General features: G+C 47.7%; 2 protein-coding genes across 3 annotated transcripts in view; one reads left to right on the forward strand and one right to left on the reverse strand.

Annotated features, from left to right (window-relative positions):
- The window catches only part of FUZ (fuzzy planar cell polarity protein), a 63,665-nt gene extending 58,787 nt beyond the window's left edge, over positions 1-4,878 (reverse strand). Inside the window, exons 1-2 of the mRNA XM_068241352.1 lie at positions 4,658-4,878; positions 1,690-1,811 (exon numbers count right to left, since the gene is read on the reverse strand). Coding sequence (XP_068097453.1) covers positions 1,690-1,811; positions 4,658-4,744 — 209 coding nt within the window. The 5' untranslated portion in view covers positions 4,745-4,878. The remainder of the gene's footprint in view (positions 1-1,689; positions 1,812-4,657) is intronic.
- A 26-nt stretch (positions 4,879-4,904) lies between these two features.
- The window catches only part of LOC137521711 (cathepsin D-like), a 72,340-nt gene continuing 54,586 nt past the window's right edge, over positions 4,905-22,658 (forward strand). Inside the window, exon 1 of one of the 2 annotated variants that reach the window (XM_068241354.1) lies at positions 4,905-5,012. In XM_068241354.1, the coding sequence (XP_068097455.1) occupies positions 4,975-5,012 (38 nt within the window). In that variant the 5' untranslated portion in view covers positions 4,905-4,974. The other variant, XM_068241355.1, reaches the window with a different exon arrangement.

The raw sequence follows: 22,658 nt of genomic DNA on the forward strand, positions 1-22,658 counted from the left end.
AGCTGCTAGGGAGATGAGAAGATGACTTGCGGTGGGCGGGTGGCAGCTACAGGACCGCATAATGCCGATCGATTTAGCAGGTAATATGCACATGCATGCACGATCGTTCCCTGCAGAGACAAGGAGCGGACCTCCATGATCACCCTGCCAGTCCACGATCGTGGCTGGCAGGCTGTTAAAGAGAACCTGTAGCAAAAAAAAAAAAAGTTCCCCTGGGGGGTACTCACCTCGGGAGGGGGAAGCCTCATAGTCCCAATGAGGCTCCCCCCCCCCCACCGCTGTAGCTGCAGGCAGTCCAGCGCTGGCTCCCCCGAAATGTCCTGGAATCCTCCCTCGACAAGCCTGACAAGTGCAGATAAGCGCTGATCTATTTACCTCTCCTGGCTCCAGCGGGGGCACTATTGCGGCTCTCCGCAGGGAGATAGGCGAAAATAGGCAATCTCCATCGGGTCCGCTCTACTGCGCAGGCTATTTCCGCCTATCTCCGAGCGGAGAGCCGATACTGTGCCTGCGCTGGAGCCGGGGAGGTAAATATTTACATTGCCGCCGTGGGACCAAGGTGGACAGTGAAAGCCTCAATAGAATCCGGAGGCTTCCCCCACCCGAGGTGAGTACCCCCCAGGAGAGGTTTTCTTCGTTACAGGTTTTCTTTAAAAAAAAAAAAAAAAAAAAAAAACACCTCTTTGTTTACATCTGTACAGCACTGCGATCTAGTGCAGAGCTGTCCAGGGGACACTTAACTGTCCCTCCGAGGGGCTCACAATGAGGAAGTGGAGATGGAGTGGACTGATCGCCATCCAGGGCCAATTTAGGGGGAAGGAGGAGGGAGGAGGAGGGGACTACAGTAATTAAAAAAAAAAAAAAAAAGACTCTTTTAAAATAAAAAAATAAATTAAAAAAAACTACCACCAAAAGAAATCCCTACTAGTAACAAGAAAAGGAGGTAAGATTAATTTGGGTAGTAAGTTGTATAGCTGTGCAATATACTGTTAAAGGATACCCGAAGTGACATGTGACATGATGAGATAGACATGGGTATGCACACTGCCTAGCACACGAATAACTATGCTGTGTTCCTTTTTTCTTTCTCTGTCTGAAAGAGTTAAATATCAAATATGTAAGTGGCTGACTCAGTCCTGACTCAGACAGGAAGTGACTACAGTGTGACCCTCACTGATAAAAAATTCCAACTATAAAACACTTTCCTAGCAGAAAATGGCTTCTGAGAGCAAGAAAGAGATAAAAAGGGGAATTTATCATCAGTGAGGGTCACAATGTAGTCACTTCCTGTCTGAGTCAGGACTGAGTTAGCCACTTACATACCTGATATTTAACTCTTTCAGACAGAGAAAGAAAAAAGGAACACCGCATAGTTATGTGTGTGCTAGGCACTGTACACACCCATGTCTATCTCATGTCACATGTCACTTTGGGTATCCTTTAAAGATGAAGTGTGCTGTATTCTGAAAAATGTCCTGGTCACTAGGGGGGTGTAAACCTGTAGTCCTCAAGTGATTAACAGCCTATATGCAGCTTCACTGATTTGACAGTGGGTAACCAGATCCGAGGTCCTGTACCCAGGATTTGCGCAGAGCAGTGTTCCAGTATCAGCTATTGTCACAGGAAATTGATGGGAAAGCTTCAGCGGAACGCCGTGCACCAATCAGATCGCTGACTGCCCTCACCCACCTGTCATGGAAAGTTCTCCACAGCACCCGGCTGTTCTCCATACGTGTGGAAGTCAGCAGAACATCCTGGTTATTGGCAAACATGTGCACGCCATTCAATGACCCAATCACAGAGAAAGTCAGCTGGAAAACAAACTCAAGTCCTCAGACATAATCATGCTGCAACTTTTGCAAACCACACTCATAAATATGCATTTTTCAACATGATTACAGCAAATGCCCCTCTGTGAAAGCCCATCCTTGTTATTGGCAAGATCGGTCTGAACACCATTTAACATGCAGATTTGTTAGGAGAACTCTAGAATTGGGTAGGCATATTTTCCTAACACTGTAAATGCACTCGTTTGCATTCAAAGGATCTATAAAAAAACAAAAAAAAAACCTGCCCCTGGGGGGTACTTACCTTGGGAGGGGGAAGCCTCTGGATCCCAATGAGGCTTCCACCGTCCTCCTCACCAGAGGGGAGCCAGCGCTGGCAGCCCCGATCACCACGTGTGGCAATATTTACTATCTGTGCTGCTGCGCAGCTGCAGTATCAGCTTTCCAATGGGTTCAAATGGAAATAGCCAAAACCGATCGGGTGCGCTCTACTACGCAGGCGACTGGCTGGCTGTCTCACTGATCCTCAGTCTAATGGTGTGTACACACCTTTGACGTATGTCGCTCGTCGGGGGAGCAGAACCTGATCCCCTTGGACGACATCGCTGGGCCAAGTTGCAAACACAGGTGTCAGCTGTGTAGCCGACGACGTGCTATGTTGCTCTGTGTGGGGGGTAAAAGAGGGATGATGAGCGGCGCATGCGCGACCTCACGCTGCAGGCGGTGCGAACAATGGGATTGCTGTCGCTGGGGGTGAGTGGATCACTTGTGGGTTGGGAGCTGATGTACACATGCTGCCCGATTATTAGCTGAGGCGGTCGCTATCAGCCGCCTCAACCAACTTAAAGGAAATGTCTGAGGATTAAAAAAAAATAAAAAATTATCACATATCAAGTGAGATATCAAGATCAAAGATCAAGTATAAAGACCGTACTCAAACATGTGTATAGTCTTTATACATTGGCCATAGAATCTGAACAAGCATGCAGATCAGATGTTTCTAACTGAAGTCTTACTGGATTAGCTGCACGCTTGTTTCTGGTATGATTCAGACACTACTGCAGCCAGAGATCAGCAGGACTACCAGGCAACTGGTATTGTTTAAAAAGAAATAAATATGGCAGCCTCCTTATCCCTCTTAGTTCAGGTGTCCTTTATGTGGTTGTTTTCAGATTTTCTTTAAAGAGGAACTGTAACGACAAAACGTCCCCTGGGGGGTACTCACCTCGGGTGGGGGAAGCCTCCGGATCCTAATGAGGCTTCCCACGCCGTCCTCCACCTGTCAGGGGTCTCGCTGCAGCCCTCCGTGCAGCGGTGACATAATATTTACCTTCCTGGATCCTGCGCAGGCGCTCTGACGGCTGTCGGCTCCGAAGTAGGCGGAAATACCCGATCGCCGTCGGGTCTGCTCTACTGCGCAGGCGCAAGTTTCCGGCGCCTGCGCAGTAGAGCGGACCCGACGGAGATCGGGTATTTCCGTCTATTTCCGTGCCAAAAGCCGCCACAGCGCCCCCGCTGGAGCCAGCAAAGGTAAATATTGAAGCTACAGTCGGCTCTGTCGCCTGGCTGTTCGGAGGGCTGCAGCGAGACCCCCGTGGGACAGAGGACGGCGTGGGAAGCCTCATTAGGATCCGGAGGCTTCCCCCACCCGAGGTGAGTACCCCCCAGGGGAGGTTTTTGTTGTTACAGAGTCTCTTTAAAACAGAACCAAAATCTGCAATGCAAGTACTTTTGGCATTCCCAGTAGGCCTGAAAGATAAATAGAATTTAAACCGAAATCACGATCACCAAGATCACAATTTCAGAATCGACAAAGCAGCAATTATCGCGATCACGTCATTTCCACATGGGGGTAGTTTGAAGAAGTGGCTTCAAAGTTCACCAAAGTCCCGGCGCGTGCGGCCCGCAGCGTTGGACATACCTTCCGCACGAGTCAAAACGCTGTCCGTCATCTATCGCCATCTGCCGGCTCTTGTGTTTGGCAAAACTCCGGGTTCCTGTATGTCACGTGACATACAGGAAGTATTCCGTGCTTTATAGCCTGCAGGAGGCAAAGTGGATAGATGGGCATCGCTGAACTCATGCTGGAAGTTATGTCCAGGACTGATGCAAAATGGGCAGAGACAGAGCAGGCACAGAGAGACTGAGAGGGACAGAGACACAAAGGGGTCAAGAGAAAGACCCAGAGGAGGCATAAAGAAGCAAAGGGGGCACAGAGAGACAGAGTCGAAACAATCAGGCAAAGAGGGAGAACAAAGCTTGATTTGAAGGAAATCATGAATCGAAATTGCAATTTCAGACACAAATCGCTCAATTCAATTTTTTCCTAAAATTGTTCAGCCGTTGCATTCCCTATAAAGGCAGGAATGGAATGGGAAAGTTGAACTACACATTATCTGTGCTTTGCTTAGCATGAAGCATAAAATCAATAAAGACACTGTGCTTCACCGTTATCATGCACATTTTGCATTAATGCACTGCCTGTAGTTCGCTGCGATGCCGCACGCCATTAAACCGCATTCGCCACACTGTGAACATCACATAGGTGTTGAATTGCAGTGTCCCGCATTACAATGTTGCCGTTAGGTCACACCACAACGGAAAAATGCAGCTGCACGTCATCACATACAGCTAAGTACAGTGAAGCATACAGTTAATAAAAAGTATGCTTCACTATCACAGCATCAAACAGTGCAAACATGCAGTTTGATAACTTTTTCATAGATTTGCTGCCTAGTGTGAGGAGAGATTTGATCGTCAGATTTGTTCTGCGAGGGATTGCTCTTTTGCCCCAGCTGATGCTTTTCTACAAGTGTATGGGCACCTCTATAGTGCTCCTCCGGAGAGAGCATGCTGGGGAATGTGGTTACCTGGCGGCTGCTACCTTTGCTCCTGCAGAAAAGAGGCACCCCGCTGCTGGCCGTCAGGCACAGCAGGAATACGGAGGAATCCTCCATCCCCCTCACTCCTCCTTCTCTCCGCTGCTCCACATTACCGAGCACTTGTCAGCCGCCATGTTGCTTGCAGTGCACGCCGGGAAGAGACGCCAGCGATGCAAGACGCCGTTGCTTGGCAACGGGAAAATGGGGGCGTGGGAGGACGGAGCTCGAGTTTCGCGGGGCGGTAGTGGGAGGGCTCCGAGGCGAGTGTCCGCCAGAGGGCGCTGGAAGGGATCTCCCCCTGCAGCATGTGCAGTGGTACGCTCCAGAGGCGCAGCGTATTGCGGTATGATGGCTGCACCTGAGCGGAGGGGGAGGAGAATGGAGAGGGAGGGGGGTGCATTATAGAGTGCACGCTGTACACACCGACGACACTGCTGGAGGTGAGGGGAGTCACAAGTGATGTTTCTCCAGTGCTCAGTACTATTGCACAGAGTACAGCCTGAAGCATAAAAGCCAACGTGGAGTTAGAATCCTTATCTCATTCAGCAGATGAAACCTGATTGGTTGCTACCTTAATTTCATTTATATTTAAAGCAAACCTGTGAGTTTTAAAAGAAAAATCAAATGCTAAGGCTGCCCCCCAGTTTAGGTATTGACAGGTCCCCCCCTAGTTTAGTACTTTCAGGTTACTTCCAGGTCAGAGTCATTACAGTGAAGATGCCGGCAGATATGGGGGACACAGCGGCAGAACGGGAGAGCTGACAAGGTGGAAAAAGCAGCAATCTGATCCACTAGTAGGCGAGTTGTACGGCGGTGCTTTTTTTTCTTACAGGTATTTAAAGGGAACCAGAGATGAACGATTCACACAAAATAAACATATCAGTTGATAGCTTGTAAAGAATAAATGCGCTACCTGATAATTTCGTCACTCTGGAGTGCCTTTTTGAGTGTATTTTATCCATTATTGCTCCAGGAAATATCCAATATGGCCGCCGGCTCATATCTCTTCTGCTTCCAGCCTTCCAGGTTATAAACTGTTCTGGATGTGCTGTCTATAGACAAGCAGGGCTGCAGCAGGCTTTCATCTGTCTGCTTTCAACTTTATTATTCTGGTATGCTGTGTGGCTGCCTGTAGGAAGTGTCTCTCATAGAAATGAAACTGCATACAGTAGATAATGACTGGCTGCACACTGCACACAGATACACTGTCTGTTTCAGAGCTTCTTTCTTGGCAGCAGCATCCCCTCCCATGTCAACAGCTCTGAGTATGAAATCTGAGCCAGGAGGGGGAAGGCTTGGGCTTGAAAAGACTCCACAGAAGAATGACTCAGCTATAATGATTCCAGGTCAAACCTCGACTGAATAGTCGGTGGATTCTTATCACAGTTGATAACAGATAGATTAGACTGAGAAGAATAAAACTAAAAGCAGGGTAGGTTTTTACTGTCATGTTCCCACTGATAAATGTAATAAAATACATGAGGGTGCTTCGTCTCTGGTTCTCTTTAAAGGACAGCACAAGGGAGCGGGATCCAGGAGGATAACCGCCATATCCTCCCTGTCCAGATTCGACTTTCTAGTCTAGTCGAAGATTTTGGCTGACTAAAATGGGGAGCCTTGGGGGTCTATGGCCAGTCCCATTGCAGTTCACACTCATTATAACGCATGCATTATACAGCTGACCACTGTGAACCTATCCTGAAGTAGCCATGGGGATGCCACGTGTCCCTGTCCGCCATGCCGGTAGATCTAGTCCATTCATTTTGACATTCTGCAGGGGCAGCGGGGAGAGCATTAGATGGGGGGATGCCATTGATTTTTTTAATAGCATTTTAAGGTGAAATATATTAAAAATCTATTTGCTGTGTGTGACAGTAATAGATCCCTTTCTGATCAGAGAGGATTCTATCTGTTGGTTAAATCTGGTGTCCATCTACTAGTGTATGGCCACCAGTACCCTTTCTATGGGCAAGGCGGGGCATCGCCCGGGGCACAGCTACATGGGGGGGGGCAGCGGCAGTCACATGCAGAGTGGGTTACCATACATACTTACATTTCTTGGATCTATGCGCTGCTACCATAGCAATGTGGTAATGGCCAGTGCTCCCCGGCATTAGGACCAGTAAAAGCGGTTTGCACTGCCTGCGTTCAGCAAGATTACTGCTAGCCTTAGGGATGGTTCACATGGGCATTTTTTGGATCTACCGCCATCTCATTCAAGTGAATGGGAGCATTTGGAGCTGGCTTTTATGAAAGTCTGGCGATAGATCCTGGCGTTGTGTCTGGTCTTGAAAGCAACATGTTACTTTCAGAGGCAGTAAGCACCGGGAAACAATTGCAGAGACCCAAACTGCTAGCCTTGATGGGTTCCCAAAAGCTAGCATCTAAATGCCGGCGTTTGAACGTGGCTCTGAGCGAAAGCTCGGCAGAAGCCCGTGTGAACCAGCCCTAAGGATAGAGTCAAAGGAGAGGTGGCACTTGTATGGGATACAGGAGTGACTAAGCTGAGAACGAGGCAGTGTTCTCCCCAGAATTATTTTCCAGCCGGGTGGCATGAAAAAGTAGGCGGGTGGGGCGCATCGGGGGAATGACGGTCTGGCACGTCTTTGCTTACAGCACATGAGGAGGCAAGCTGATGACAGCCGGGCGCTCACCAAAATAACCAGATGGAGCACCTGGCTAAAAGCCTGGGGAGAACACTGCAAGAGTTTTGGGGGGAAGGGGGGGAGTGGCGAAGGTTCCCAGTTTGATGGTATCTGGACACCAGTGTGGAAATGTATGGACAACTTATGAAGAGCTTTAGATGATAGGGATATGGATTTGAACTGCATCCTTTAGGGTTTTTTTTTAGGAAAGGTGGATGAGACAAGCAGCAGAGATATTATTAATAGTATTTATATATCGCCCACATCTTCTACAGCGCTTTAAAGAGTATATAATCTTCGCACTTAACTGTCCCTCAGTGGAGTTCACAATTTAAAGAGAAACCGTGACCAAGAATTGAACTTCATCCCAATCAGTAGCTGATACCCCCTTTCCCATGAGAAATCTTTTCCTTTTTACAAACGGATCATCAGGGGGCGCTGTATGGCTGATATTGTGATGAAACCCCTCACAGTGTGATGTCAGGAGCATGGTCCTGACAGTTTCCTGTCTGTGAACCTCGTTGCATTGTGGGAAATAACAGCTGTTTACAGCTTGGTCCAACTGCCAAAAATCTCCTTCCACTGACATCACCTGCCAGCAGTAAAAATGTCACCATGTGGTAAATGTCAGAATGTAAATCAGGGAGAGGAAAGATTTTACAACGGGCAAACACTGACTAAATCATTTATACGTAATTATTGTAAATTGAAGCACTTTTTTTGTTACATTATTTTCACTGGAGTTCCTCTTTAATCCCTACCATAGTCATATGTTTATGTATGTATCATGTCAGTGGCGTAGCTAAGAAGCTGTGGGCCCCGGTGCAAGTTTAGCATTGCGGCCCCCCCAAGCACTCTATACATAACAATTGATACGGCGCACCAAAACCAATCAAGGACAACCACAGGGTGAGAGGTACAAGAAGGGGATGGGAAACTGTGTTAATGATCACTACTATTCAAATCAACTATAGAAGTAAATATTATCAGAAATAATATTTAGCGGGGCTGTCAGTGTGACGTCACATATCAGAGGGGAAGGAGGCGGAGCCAGGCTACGCGGCTGCTAGCGCCGCAGAAAATTCACGGAAACGTCATCTCCAGCCAAGAGCTCCAACCCACACCACCCTCGCCAGAACGGGAGCCGGGCTAACCCAGCCCGACATAAGCAAGTGTCCAGACTCTCTCACCTAGCTGCCGGCCGGGGCTGGTGAGATTGAGCGGCTCCCCGCAGCAACACTCCACTACCGCTATACGGATCCGGAAGGGTGAGATGGTCAGGCACAGCTCAGTCTATGTAAACCTGTTTTATCCCACGTCTTGAAAGATCCAATTGCCTGTTTGATCTACAACTTCACTGATGTATGATTTGATACCACCAGCTACATTTCATTTTGGGGTTTTTTACACATCAGATCCCATCATCACAACTATTGAGCATAATTAGATGCTGATCCACACGGAAATCTAATTTGAAGAACAGTACAACGAATCTCAATATTCAGTGACACTAATATACAGCTTTGCACTTTTTTGCACAATTTACCCAAATGGGTGTATATGAATATATTCTATATTCTTTGTTTTTATGGACATTTACACCTGATTTTAACTGCATGCAAGCATAAAATTTACTGATCAACTGATCTAAGTTTAATTAAATAGTGTGTTTTTAGCGCAGTCTGTTTCTAAGTTTATTGTAAATATTATCAGCACAGGACCATTAAAGAGCTAATACTGTGTTTGAGGGGTGGGCCCCTCTAGCCCAAGGGCTCCGATGTGGTGGCTACCTCTGCACCCCCTATTGCTGCGCCACTGTATCATATAGTGTATGTATCGTAGTCTAGGGCCAATTTTAGGGGGAAGCCAATTAACTTATCTGTATGTTTTTGGGATGGAGGAAACCAGGGTGCCTGGGGGAAACCCACGCAGACACAGAGAGAACATACAAACTCTGTGCAGCTAGTGCCCTGGCCGGGATTCAAACTGGGAACCCAGCACTGTAAGGTAGAGTGCTACTCACTATGCCACCGTGCTTGCCCAGAAGAGTTCAGGAGGGATTGGAGAGGTGACAGAGTAGGAAGTTGCTGTTAAGTGATGTGACAGGAAATAACAAGCATTTAAGTAATCTGTAAAGAAGGAAGTAGCAGTAGTTAGTTAATGATGTAATATGTGGCATAATTAAGAGCTCAGAGTCAAATGTTACTGCGAGACATCGAGCTTTAGAGGCTGAGGATATTGGGGTGTTTTCTGCAGGTATAGCAACTGCATGAAGGGGAGCAAAGAGAGAGTGTGGAAATATCAAAATATTATTATTATTTATTGTCTTTATAAAGTGCCGACATATTATGCAGCACTGGATAATAAATAGGAATACATACAATGGGCTCTATTCTCAAAGACTTCCCGCATGCGGTAAAGTACATGCGGGAAGTTTGCGACCAAAATACCGTCAAGTTGAAATCCTCAAAATGTTCCGCATGTTTTTTCCGCATGCGGAAAAAGTGCGGTAAAAGTGCGGGATTCATGCGGAAAAATTTCCGCAAATGTCGGTGTTTTCCGCAATAAAAAATCAATTCACAAAAATGTTCAGGCGCATCATTTCGTCGTTATTTACCGATTTTTTTATCACCTACAAATAGTAGGTGATATATTCCGCATCCCATTGACTTTAATGAAGTGTGGAGGCTTAAGGGCTGTGCTTGGTGCATTTTTTAAATTTTCCGCATCTTTTTTTCCGCATGCGGAAAACATGCGGAAAATATTAGTGAATGTGGAAAAAATGCGGAGTTTACCGCTGGCGGAAATATAGCGGTAAAATTTTGCGGTGTTTTTGCCTGTTAGTGAATAGAGCCCAATGTTAGCATGGGGTGACAGACAGAAAGGTAACACAAGATTATACATCATAGCTCAAGGTTATACATGCAAACAAGGTATAAGATGCATTATCATGTGATTTTACAAAGACCCAGCAATCCAAGTCCGAGTCAGTCCATAGGAAGGGGGTCATTGGTGGGGTTGCAAGATCTAGAAGGACATACTGGAGAGGGAGAGCGCATTGAAGGAGATCCTGCTAAAAGCTTACAATCTAGGGGGGAGGGACACACTAGGTAGGGCTGCGGAGTAGTTGCTTGGCTGACAATAATTAAAGCGTACCTCCGAAAACACAGAATGTACACAAATGCTGACAAGCTAAAAAGGAACTTTAACCCAAAATTGAACTTCACTACCAATCAGTAGCTAATACCCCCTTTTTCAGAAGAAATCTTTACCTTTTCGCAAATAGATCATTAGGGAGGTCTATATGGCTGATATTGTGGTGAAACCCCTCCCACAGTGTAATGTCATAACCATGGTCCTGACTGTTTGCAGTCTGTGAACCTTTTTGCATTGTGGGAAATAACAGCTTTTTCCAACTGCCAAGCAAGCAATATCTCCCTCTGTGCACAGAACTCTCAATAACGAAACATTCCGTACAGAGCACCTGGCAGAACTAAAGATGTCACCACTTGCGATCCATTTCAGAACGTAAATCAGGGACAGGGAAGATTTTACAATGAGAAAAAACTGAATAGACTAAATAACCTATAAATTAATACTGTAAAATCTTATTCAATTTTATTCATAATGTTATTTTCACTACAGTTCCTCTTTATCCATTTCAGCCCGCGGGTTGTTTTTACCTTATGGGCCAGAGCAATTTTCACATTTCAGCGCTCCTCCAAGTCATTCCCCAATAACTTAATCACTACTTATCACAATAAAATTATCTATATGTGAGAGAAAGCGGAAAAGCCGCCGCGTGTGCTGATAGCAAGGCGGCTGATTCCGCGTCCAATGCGGCGGTTTGCATGCGGAAGCGTGCGTCTGGTAACATGGCAGAACGCGGAAAAGCCACCGCATGTATTGACAGCAAGGCGGCTGGTTCCGCGTCCAGCGCGGCGGTTTGCATGCAGCAGCGTGTGTCTGGTGTGACTGAGTCTGTTAGTTCACACAGGCTTAGGAATACGTGCGCACGCACTGAGAGGCAGAACTTTTATGATGGGCAAGGGGGGATCAGCTGACCGAGCCGATCAGCTGACCCCAGAGCTGGTAACTATTGGTTGATCACTTAGGGGTGGCGCCAGAGAGCACTACTCCATATATAGTTACTGCTGCCCAGTCACAAGTTGTCTGCCGTTGCGAACACTACGTGGAAGCACTCAGACCTTAGTCAGATCCAACAGTGTGTTTGAACCAGGAGGACCTGGGAATTCACACTGAGCCAGTTAACTTGTATTATTGCTCTGTTGTATGTTAGACTAGTTCCAGGGTGTAGAGACCACGGACCTCACACCCAGACTAGGGAACTTGTGTTATCATTCTGTTATACATCAGACTAGTTCCAGGGTGTAGAGACCACGGACCTCACACCCAGACTAGGGAACTTGTGTTATCATTCTATTATAACATCAGACTAGTTCCAGGGTGTAGAGACCACGGACCTCACACCCAGACTAGGGAACTTGTGTTATCATTCTGTTATACATCGGACTAGTTCCAAGGTGTAGAGACCATGGACCTCACACCCAGACTAGGGAACTTGTGTTATCATTCTGTTATACATCAGACTAGTTCCAGGGTGTAGAGACCACAGACCTCACACCCAGACTAGGGAACTTGTGTTATCATTCTGTTATACATCAGACTAGTTCCAGGGTGTAGAGACCACGGACCTCACACCCAGACTAGGCATTGTTTGATATCTGTTATGACTTATGGCTTTCCTGACTATTCCTCTGATCACTGATTCGGTACCTCACATATCTGATATTCCGTTGCCAAACCCTGCTTGCCTTGGATACCGAATCAGCTTTCTGTCTTTGTACTTTGTCTGTCCGTGTGTTGCCGACCTGGCTTGCCCGACCTCGAGAGCTATCTCTCCCCTTAAGAGATAGTCTCCGGATCAGATAGTGGCATCCACCTTCTGGTGTCACTCACCCTCTGGTCCTTCCTACCTCCAGCCTGACTCCACCCCTTGGAGAGTCTCAGGCTGCTGGAAGGTTCCTGTACTCTCTAAAGCAGTATTGCCTCTACTGCCTAAGATCACCTGCTCATCAGGTGTGTTTCTCAAAGTATTACTGTTACACCAAACACTCTTATATACATAGGTGTCAAGAGGTTAGTAATATATCTGTATTATCGGTAATTCTGCAGATCATCAATAATCAGGTATATATCTGTATTCTTGGTGATACTGCAGATCACCAATAATCAGATTCTCTCTGCATGCTGACACCGATCATTGCACTATACCTTATTTTTTCCGCCCCCAATTAAGCTTTCTTTGGGTGGTACATTATGCTAATAATTATTTTATTCTAAATGCAATTTAATGGGAATAAGGAAAACAAATGGAAAAAATAATTATTTCCCAGTTTTTGGCCATTATAGTTTTAAAATAAAAAGTTCTACTGTGGATAAAAGCCCCACATTTTATTTGCCCGTTTGTCCTGGTTATTACAACATTTAAATGATATCCCTAGTACAATGTATAGTGACAATATTTAATTTGGAAATAAAGATGCATTTTTTTCTGTTTTATGTCCATCACTAATCACATGCCCATAATTTAATAATAATATACCCTCTTGACATATTTATTAAAACATTTTTAGTCCCTAATATATGTAACTGTAATTTTACTATTTGGCCACAAGATGTCCTAGCGCATTACTTCCTATAAGCGTACAATAAGTACGCTTAATAGGAAGTAATGTGTTACAGTGTTATTTCGGAAGTGATGCAGACAACTCATTGATGCCTGCGATCATGGTGGCCTAGAAGGGAGATGAATGAATGGGAACAAAGTTCCCATTCAGTAATCTATCGAGTGTACTGCGAGTGATCATTCTCGCTAGACATGCCCGGATTGGCTCAGGGGACATTTGTCCCCTGCCACCAATCCCCCCCTGACGCCGATTGCGCGGACAGCCCCACAGACTGCACCAGGGCCGGCCTTAGGCTTCACAGCGCCCTGAGCGAAACCTGATTTTTGTGCCCCTCCCCTTCATCCTCCTCGCATGAACACACACATACAGGTGCATATGCAATTCACCTTTTCTCCTGAGATATCTCCTAGGACAGTGGTTCCCAACCTTTCTGACATCATGACACATCACGCCAAATGCTCAGATCTCCGTGACACGTCACATATGTATAATAGAAAGAATACTAATAACCACGAATGGATGGAAAGAGTGCATTATCCTGAATATACTTATAAATAAAGGCTAGAACCTTTCAGGAATATTAATAAAACAATCAGTGGGACAGTTAGCTGCCCCCCATTTAGAATGATAGCACATCACCGACAATTTGCACCACGCGTTATAGCCGCCCGCAGTGTGCCCCCCCAAAGAAACGCCATCACACTCACTATAGGTAGGTAGCCAGGTATAGGTTCCCCCAGTATAGGATCTCATGTGTAGGTGCCCTCAATATAGGTTGCCAAGCATAGGTGCCCCCAGTATAGGAAGTCAGGTAAAGGTCTCCATTCCCCTCCCCCACCCATAGGTAGCCAAGCGTAGGTGCCTCCAGTATAAGTAGCCGGGTGTTGGAGCCCTCAGTAAAGCTAGCCAGCTATAGGAGCCCCCAGTATAGGAAATCAGGTATAGGTGCCCCCAGTATAGGCAACCAGCTATAAGCGCCCACTTGGAAGGCGGCGCCCTGAGCGACCGCTCCAGTCGCTCAGGTCAAAGGCCGGCTATGGACTGCACAGACGTGAGCCTCACATACCTGCTGCTGCAGCCGCACCAGCCGCGGACATGAGGCTCACGTCTAGGTGGCAGTAATGGTTAAAGGACAACTGAAGTGAGAGGAATATGGAGGCTGCCATATTTATTTCCTATCAAGCAATACCAGTTGCCTGGCTATCCTACTGATCTATTTGGCTGCAGTAGTGTTTGAATGACACCAGGAACAAGCATGCAGCTAATCTTGTCAGATCTGACAATATGTCAGAAACACCTGATCTGCTGCATGCTTGTTCAGGGTCTACGGCTAAAAGTATTAGAGGCCGAGTATCGGCAGTATAGCCAGGCAACTGGTATTGCTTAAAGAGAACCCGAGGTGGGGATCTTAGAATGAAATCTATACACCGAGGCTGGGTCTGGCTATAGTGCCCAGCCTCTGTTGCTATTTGAATCCCCCCTAAGTCCCCCCTGCGCTCCGCTCTCCCCCATAAATTACAGCCGCGCTGGCGACACGCAGCGTGTCGCAGCGAGCTGTATTTATCTCCCTAGTGTCACGCCGGTCCCCGCCCACCTCCTTTCCCTCGCCGCTGATTGGAGGGAAGGGACGTGGGCGGGGACCGGCGCTCTGCAGGAGGCGGGGGGAGTGACGTGAGTGACATTTTACATTAGGGAGGTAAACATTGCCCGACAGTGCGGCTGTAATTTATGGGCTAGAACGGAGCGCAGGGGGGACTTAGGGGGGATTCAAATAGCAACAGAGGCTGAGCACTATAGCCAGACCCAGCCTCTGTGTATAGATTTCGTTCTAAGATCCCCACCTCGGGTTCTCTTTAAAAAGGAAATACATTAAGTACCTTCGCAGAAGGTAGCATTATTCTTGGAGGGGATTTAAACATGGCCCTGGAGCCCTCCCTTGACTCGTCCTCCCAGAGTTCCCCTCTCTCGAAAAAAGCTTCTACGCAAATGTAAAGCCTTGTTGCATGATATGCAGCTGGTGGACGCTTGGAGACTTCATAACCCCTCGCAGAAGGACTATACATTCTTCTCCACACAATTCCTATACCAGGATAGACTATATATTTATAATCACACAATTTACTATCAGTCTCGGATTCCTCTGGCATAGGCAATATGACTTTATCAGACCATGCTCCGGTATGGGTTGAATTATACTGTGGTGACAACAAATCTAGGCCCCCCCCACTTGGCGAATTAACAATTCCCTGATACAGGGTAAGCAAATCTCCCAAAAGCTTAAAAGTGAACTTGAGGAGTTTTTCCAGGTGAATGTGACTGAGGACATGTCCCCATGACCATTTGGGAGGCACATAAGTGCTATGCCCGAGGCATATTGATACGGGAAGGTGCCAGGTGTAAGAGAGAAAGGGAAAAAGATATACAAGACTCCCTGTTACTTATTAACTATTTGGAGTCTAAGCACAAGGGGGAAATGTCCTCATCTACGTTGTCTGCCTTATCAGGAGCAAGAGAATGCCTTAAAGAGGAACTCCAGTGAAAATAATGTAATAAAAAAAGTGCTTCATTTTTACAATAATTATATATAAATGATTTAGTCAGTGTTTGCCCATTGTAAAATATTTTAAATCCCTGATTTATATTCTGACATTTATCACATGGTGAAATTTTTACTGCTGGCAAGTGATGTAGCTGCTGCTTGCTGTTTTGGCAGTTGGAAACAGCTGTAAACAGCTATTTCCCACAATGCAACATAGTTCACAGACAGGAAACTGCCAAGGGTACGTACTAAGAATTTCTTTGTAGGAGGGGTTTCACCACAAAATCAGCCATACAGCGCCCCCTGATGGTCTGTTTGTGAAAAGGAGTAGATTTCTTGTGTAAAAGGGGGTATCAGCTACTGATTGGGATAAAGTTAAATTCTTGGTCAGAGTTTCTCTTTAAGTCTCTGCTGCTCCATAAAGCTAAATTTGCAATAGAGAAGTGCCGACGTACGTTTTACGAGTGGGGAAATAAGTGCGGGTCCATGCTAGCGAGGGCTTTGAGGTCTCAGCAGTCCTCCAGCTATATCTCCTGTATTAAAGACAGATCGCCTACCCTACATCATGACTACAAGGATATCCAAGAATCTTTAAAGATCATTATTCTGGTTTATATAATCTCCCCTCTTCGTCACTCAATCTATCTACGGCCAGCAAGCGTGACAAGATTAAATCCTATCTGATGGACTCTCAAATGCTTCAGCTGTCACAATCTGATACCAAAACCCTCAAAGAGCCTTTTACGGAGGATGAGTTGGGGATAGCGCTTTCTCAAATGCCTGCAGGCAAGGCGCCAAGCCCAGATGGGTATTCCTCAGAGTATTACAAAAAGTTTAGACATTTTCTTTCCTCTCACCTCCTAAGGGCCTTTAACACAATCACAGAACTTCCACTTGACCGACACTGGTTCTCCTCTCAAATGCTAGAATTCCATATCACTGTCATCCACAAGGAGGGCAAAGACCCGGCTCAGTGCCAAAGTTATCGGCCAATTTCTCTTCAAAAGGTGGATCTTAAGTTGTATTCCAAAATGTTAGCCAATACACTGGCTCCCCTGCTCCCTAAGTTCATCCATTTAGACAAGGTGAGTTTTATTCCGGGCCACGAGGCTAGGGATAACACTATCCCTACCCTTAATGTATTGCACTGGGTGAGGTCTCGGTCCACTTCTACTCTGCTTCTTTCCACCGATGCTGAGAAGGCATTTGATAGGGTGGACTGGGACTTCATTGAAGGTACTCTCCGTCACATTGGTCTGGGTGGTATGATGCGTAAAAGGATCCTAGCCCTATATTCATGTCCCAATGCAAAAGTCAAAGCCAATGGAGTCCTGTCGGAGTCGTTCAATATCCAAAATGGCACTCGTCAGGGGTGCCCACTTTCCCCTCTCATATTCGCACTTTCCCTCGAACCTTTCCTCTGCACAATCCACAATAATACAGATATTAAGGGGGTGGAACTTCTAAGATACCATCATAAGGTTGCTGCTTACGCAGATGATATGCTATTCTATCTGACTAATCCACACATTTCCCTTCCCAACCTCCTGCTGGAATTTCGTAAGTATGGGTTACTCTCATATATGTCAATTAACTACGATAAAAGTGAGGCAATGGGGGTTCTCCCTGGCTCTGTCAAATCTAACATCCAAGACAATTTCCCATTTCGGTGGCCTCCACGTTATATGAAATACTTGGGGTTACACATTACACCAGATTCAAGAGTTCTGGTCGCTAACAACTTCACACCTGCCCTAGAAAGAATTAAACGGGACCTTCAAAACTGGAATAAACCTCAGTTCTCCTGGTTTGGAAGGTGTAATATTGTAAAAATGACAATTATGCCACGACTGCTCTACCTGTTCCAGACTCTACCCATCTTTATGCCGTCCTCATTTTTCAAAGCAGTTACCCAAACCTTCTCTGAGTTTATCTGGAATGGTCGTAAACCCAGATTGAAATTCCAGATCCAGACGGCTACTAAGGAATTGGGGGGAATGGCCGTCCCTAATCCTAGACTCTGTTACACACCCGCAGTTTTAATCCGTATTATTGATTGGCACCGACATGCGGACCATAAGAGATGGTTGGGATTGGAAGGAGAGCTTATAAGGACAATTTCGATAGTATTCCCTGGGCCTCCAAAGCTAGGAAAATTTCAGACCCTGCTGCCTCGTTAATTGCACACACTATTAGCACTTTTGTTTCATATAGATGCCTGCCTTTAGTGTCACCTTGGCCTACACCACTTTTTCCCATCCTGAACAACCCTTCTTTCCCACAGGGCCTTTTCTCCAGGAGTTATTCTGCCTGGAGGGGAGGACCAGTTCTACGTGCTCATCATTTGCTCGAGAATGGGGACTGGGCATGCCTTCAAACACTGGGCCAGATTACTGGTTCACAGAATTTAGATCACTGGAGCTGGATCCAGTTTAAGCACTTTCTCCTATCCCAAGGTACTAAATCTAGCTTCACTAGACCCCTTACCACTTTTGAACAAACATGCCTTAGTGAGGGCCAGGTGCGGGGAACGTCTCATTAGTGTTGGGCGAACAGTGTTCGCCACTGTTCGGGTTCTGCAGAACATCACCCTGTTCGGGTGATGTTCGAGTTCGGCCGAACACCTGACGGTGCTCGGCCAAACCGTTCGGCCGCATGGCCGAACTAAGAGCGCATGGCCGAACGTTCCCCGAACGTTCGGCTAGCGCTGTGATTGGCCGAACGGGTCACGTGGTTCGGACCCGAACGCGCTCTGATTGGCCGAACGGTCACGTGGTTCGGGTAAATAAATACCCGAACCACGTCATATCTCCGCCATTTGTCTGTGGGTTTAGCTTTGGGTAGGCAGGCAGGGTAGTTCGCGCTCCAGCCACGCTAGCCAGGGTCCCCCCCAGTCATTGTGTGTCGCTGCTGGGAACAGTAGTACACTGCTCGCTCAGCCACACTATATATAGCATTGTTTACTGCCACTGTACCTCGCTCAGCCACGCTATATATAGCATTGTGTTTACTGACACTCTGTGTACACCGCTCAGCCAGACTATATATAGCATTGTGTGTACTGCCACTGTGTGCACCTCGCTCAGCCACGCTATATATAGCATTGTTTTTTCTGACACTCTGTGTACACCGCTCAGCCAGACTATATATAGCATGTGTGTACTGCCACTGTACCTCGCTCAGCCACGCTATATATAGCATTTTGTTTTCTGACACTCTGTGTACACGGCTTAGCCTGACTATATAGTATTGTGTGTACTGCCACTGTACCTCGCTCAGCCACGCTATATATAGCATTGTGTTTTCTGACACTCTGTGTACACGGCTTAGCCTGACTATATAGTATTGTGTGTACTGCGACTGCACTGTGCACCTCGCTCAGCCACGCTATATATAGCATTTTGTTTTCTGACACTCTGTGTACACCGCTCAGCCAGACTATATATAGCATTGTGTGTACTGCCACTGTGTACCTCGCTCAGCCACGCTATATATAGCATTGTTTACTGCCACTCTGTGTACACCGCTCAGCCAGACTATATATCATTGTGTGTACTGCCACTCTGTGTACACCGCTCAGCCAGACTATATATCATTGTGTGTACTGCCACTCTGTGTACACCGCTCAGCCAGACTATATAGCATTGTGTGTACTGCCACTCTGTGTCTGCTGGGCCTGGGAACAGTAGTACACCGCTCACCCGCCACTGTATAGCATTGTGCTCTGTGTCGCTGCTGGCAATAGTGGTACACCGCTCACCCACCACTGTATAGCATTTCTGTACTGCCACTGTACTGCTGCCAGTCAGCGTGTACTTTAAGGATAAGTGAAATGAGGAAGAAATCCGGTGAAAGAGGGAGGGGCAAGGGAAGAGGTGTTTCCCCTGACGGTTCACGTACAGGCCACAGGGGAGCACCCAAGAAAACCCACTCAATACCGCCCATGTTGTCCAGGACAACAACCCTCACAAATCCAAAAGAACAGGACCAGATAATTACTTGGATGACCTCTCAAGCGTCCAGCAGTGGGTTAAGCAGCACCAGCACATCACGCACGAGGTCCGAGTCCTCAGCCAGTTACAAGGAGCCAGTGGGCACAAAGCTGACACAACCGGCAGCGACACCACGCACACAACTGCCAGATAACCAGTCCGATGAATTACCTCAGGACACAATAGGGTATTCGCAGGAGCTATTCCCAGCCCAACAAACTTCCACCTTTGAAAGGTCAATGGAGGAACAGCCAGAAATGTTGTGCCCGGATTCACAACCATTAACTGTGGGAAATGCACCGGGCACTGAAATACAAGGCGAGTCCGAGGACTTTGAAACCCAAATCCCAGAGCAAGTTGGGCAGGAGGGGTTGCAATTGCAGGAGGTCGGCCGAGAAGCTCTGGAAGACGACGTTGGAGTGAGCTGCGCAGAGGTTGTTCTGGGGAGCTCTACTCCACGGCGGCGGCCCCCCACAATGACATATGACGAGTTTGAGGAGATGGAAGAGGAGGGTATGGACAATGTGGACATAGACCCAGATTTTGTTTGTGAACGAGAACATCGCCGTCGTAGCAGCAGCACAGATGAGTCTGTTGAAGAACCCACTGCTGCACGTGCACGAGTTCGCCTTGTGCCACAAGGTAGGCGGCGCGCAATTTCAGGCACCACAAGCGTGGAAGTTCAAGTGAGAGGCAAAAGAGGCGCAAATAGAAATCGCCAGCAAGGCAGGTGCTCCAAAGTCTGGGCTTTCTTTGAAGACTGCACTGAGGATGTTACCATGGCGATTTGCAAGGTGTGCAAGACCCGCCTGAGCAGGGGGAAAAGTATTAACAACCTCTCCACCACCAGCATGAGCCGCCACATGCTATCCAAACATCCCACTCTGTGGGCAAACGCGGCAGGACAGGGTACCACCAGCAACACTGCCTCCCTTGGGTTCACCAGACTCACCACCAGACCCGCCTCAGCAGCAGCAGTAGCCCAGCCATTGCGTGGTTCACAACATTCGCAAACATCAGACGACGCTGACACTGTCACTTTCCGGAGTAGTGCTCTTGAGGTCTCCCAGTGTTCATCATCAAACACAACAACCAACAGCCCTTCCGTGTGCAGCCCTACGGTTCAGTTGTCTGTGTCGGAGATGTTTGAGCGCAAGAGGAAATTGCCAGCAAATGACCCCCGGGCCGTGGCAGTAACAGCCAGCATAGCCAAGCTTCTGGCCTGCGAAATGCTGCCATATCGAGTGGTGGAGACAAACAGCTTCAAGGGTATGATGTCAGTGGCCATCCCACGTTACGTGGTTCCCAGCCGCTACCACTTTGCGCGCTCTGCAGTGCCTGAGTTGCATGAGCACGTGGTCAGCAAAATAACCCGAAGCTTGAAGAATGCCGTTGCCTGCAAGGTTCACCTCACCACTGACACCTGGACGAGTGCGTTCGGCCAGGGTCGATACATCTCCCTTACCGCGCACTGGGTGAACCTTGTGGAGCCTGGCAGCGATTCCTCACCTGCTACGGCGCGGGTGTTGCCCACGCCGCAAACAGCTGCACCGCTGTCCCTCCCACTGGATAACAACAGCAGCACCTACCTCTCTGACTCCTTCTCCTCCAACGCATCTCAAAGCTGTACCTCATCCGGAAACGCTAACCCAGCTCCAGCAGCAGTAGGATCGTGGAAGCAGTGCAGCACAGCTGTTGGCATGCGTCAGCAAGCGTTGCTGAAGCTGATCTGCCTTGGGGATAAGCAGCACACAGGGGAGGAAATTTGGAGGGGAATAAAGGAACAGACGGATTTGTGGCTGGCACCGCTGGACCTGAAACCGGGCATGGTTGTGTGTGATAATGGGAGTAATCTCATTCGCGCTTTAAGGTTGGCTAAGCTGACACACATCCCTTGCCTGGCGCACGTGATGAACCTAGTAGTTCAGCGGTTCCTGAGGACGTACCCAGGCGTGCCCGATCTTCTGTTGAAGGTGCGTCGAGTGGCCAAACATTGTAGAAATTCCAGTACTGCTTCGGGGGCACTCGCCAAGATGCAGGAGCGCTTCAATCTCCCCCACCATCGCTTGCTGTGTGATGTCCCTACGCGCTGGAATTCTACGCTGCACATGCTAGCCCGCTTTTGCGAGCAGAAGAGTGCAGTGGTCCAGTACATGACGGCGCAGTACCGAGGCGCATCCGGACAGCTGCCAAGCTTCTGTGGATCCGATTGGGCCAACATGTTGGACCTCTGCCAAGTCCTCCAAAATTTTGAGCAATCCACGTTGCTTGTGAGCAGTGACAACTCTTCAGTCAGCATTACCATACCACTGCTGTGTTTACTGAAGAGGTCAATGTTGAAAATCAAGGAAACAGCTGTCATGATGCAACTGGGGGAATCTGAAGGAGAAAACGATCAGCGTGATGGTACCAACATCAGGCCATCCGCCTCAGGAAACGCTGGCCCCAGCAGCAGCTATGACGAAAAAGAGGAGGAGGAACAGCTGGAGTTGGAGCAGGAATTTCCTGCCACCACTGACGAGGGCCAGAGCGGTGCACGTTGGACTTCCCACAATTCAGCGCGACATGGTCAGCAGAAGCAGACCAGGAGGGAAGGTGACGACTATGATGCATCACAACAACTATCACAACGCTCACAAGAGGATGATGAGGATTCTGGTAGGACTCTGGCACACATGGCTCAATTCATGCTAGACTGCATTGAACGCGACCCCTCGCATTGTGCGCATTCTGGACAACACCAATTACTGGGTTTATACCCTTCTGGATCCACGGTCAAACACAATGTTCCAAAACTGCTGTGAAGAAAAGAGTCAGACAGGTCAAAATGGAAGAATACCAGCAGGCCCTTGTGGAGACTTTAGAGAGGGAGATTGACATCCTCCCCCTCCTCTAGCCAGTTGTACGCCGACAGACTGACTTCCACAAACCCAGGACGACCAGGAGGGCAGCAAACAACGCAAGCCGCAGCTAGTGCCCAAAAGGGAATGGTATCGGCAGTGTCCTTGGAGTGGGAAAATTTTCTGACACCCATGCAGCCGCAGCCCACTGAACAGCAAGCGTGCAGATCCCACCTCCAACACCGATCGCCTGGAGAAGATG

The sequence above is a fragment of the Hyperolius riggenbachi genome, chromosome 6 (genome assembly GCF_040937935.1).
Source record: "Hyperolius riggenbachi isolate aHypRig1 chromosome 6, aHypRig1.pri, whole genome shotgun sequence".
In the NCBI taxonomy this organism is placed as follows: domain Eukaryota; kingdom Metazoa; phylum Chordata; class Amphibia; order Anura; family Hyperoliidae; genus Hyperolius; species Hyperolius riggenbachi.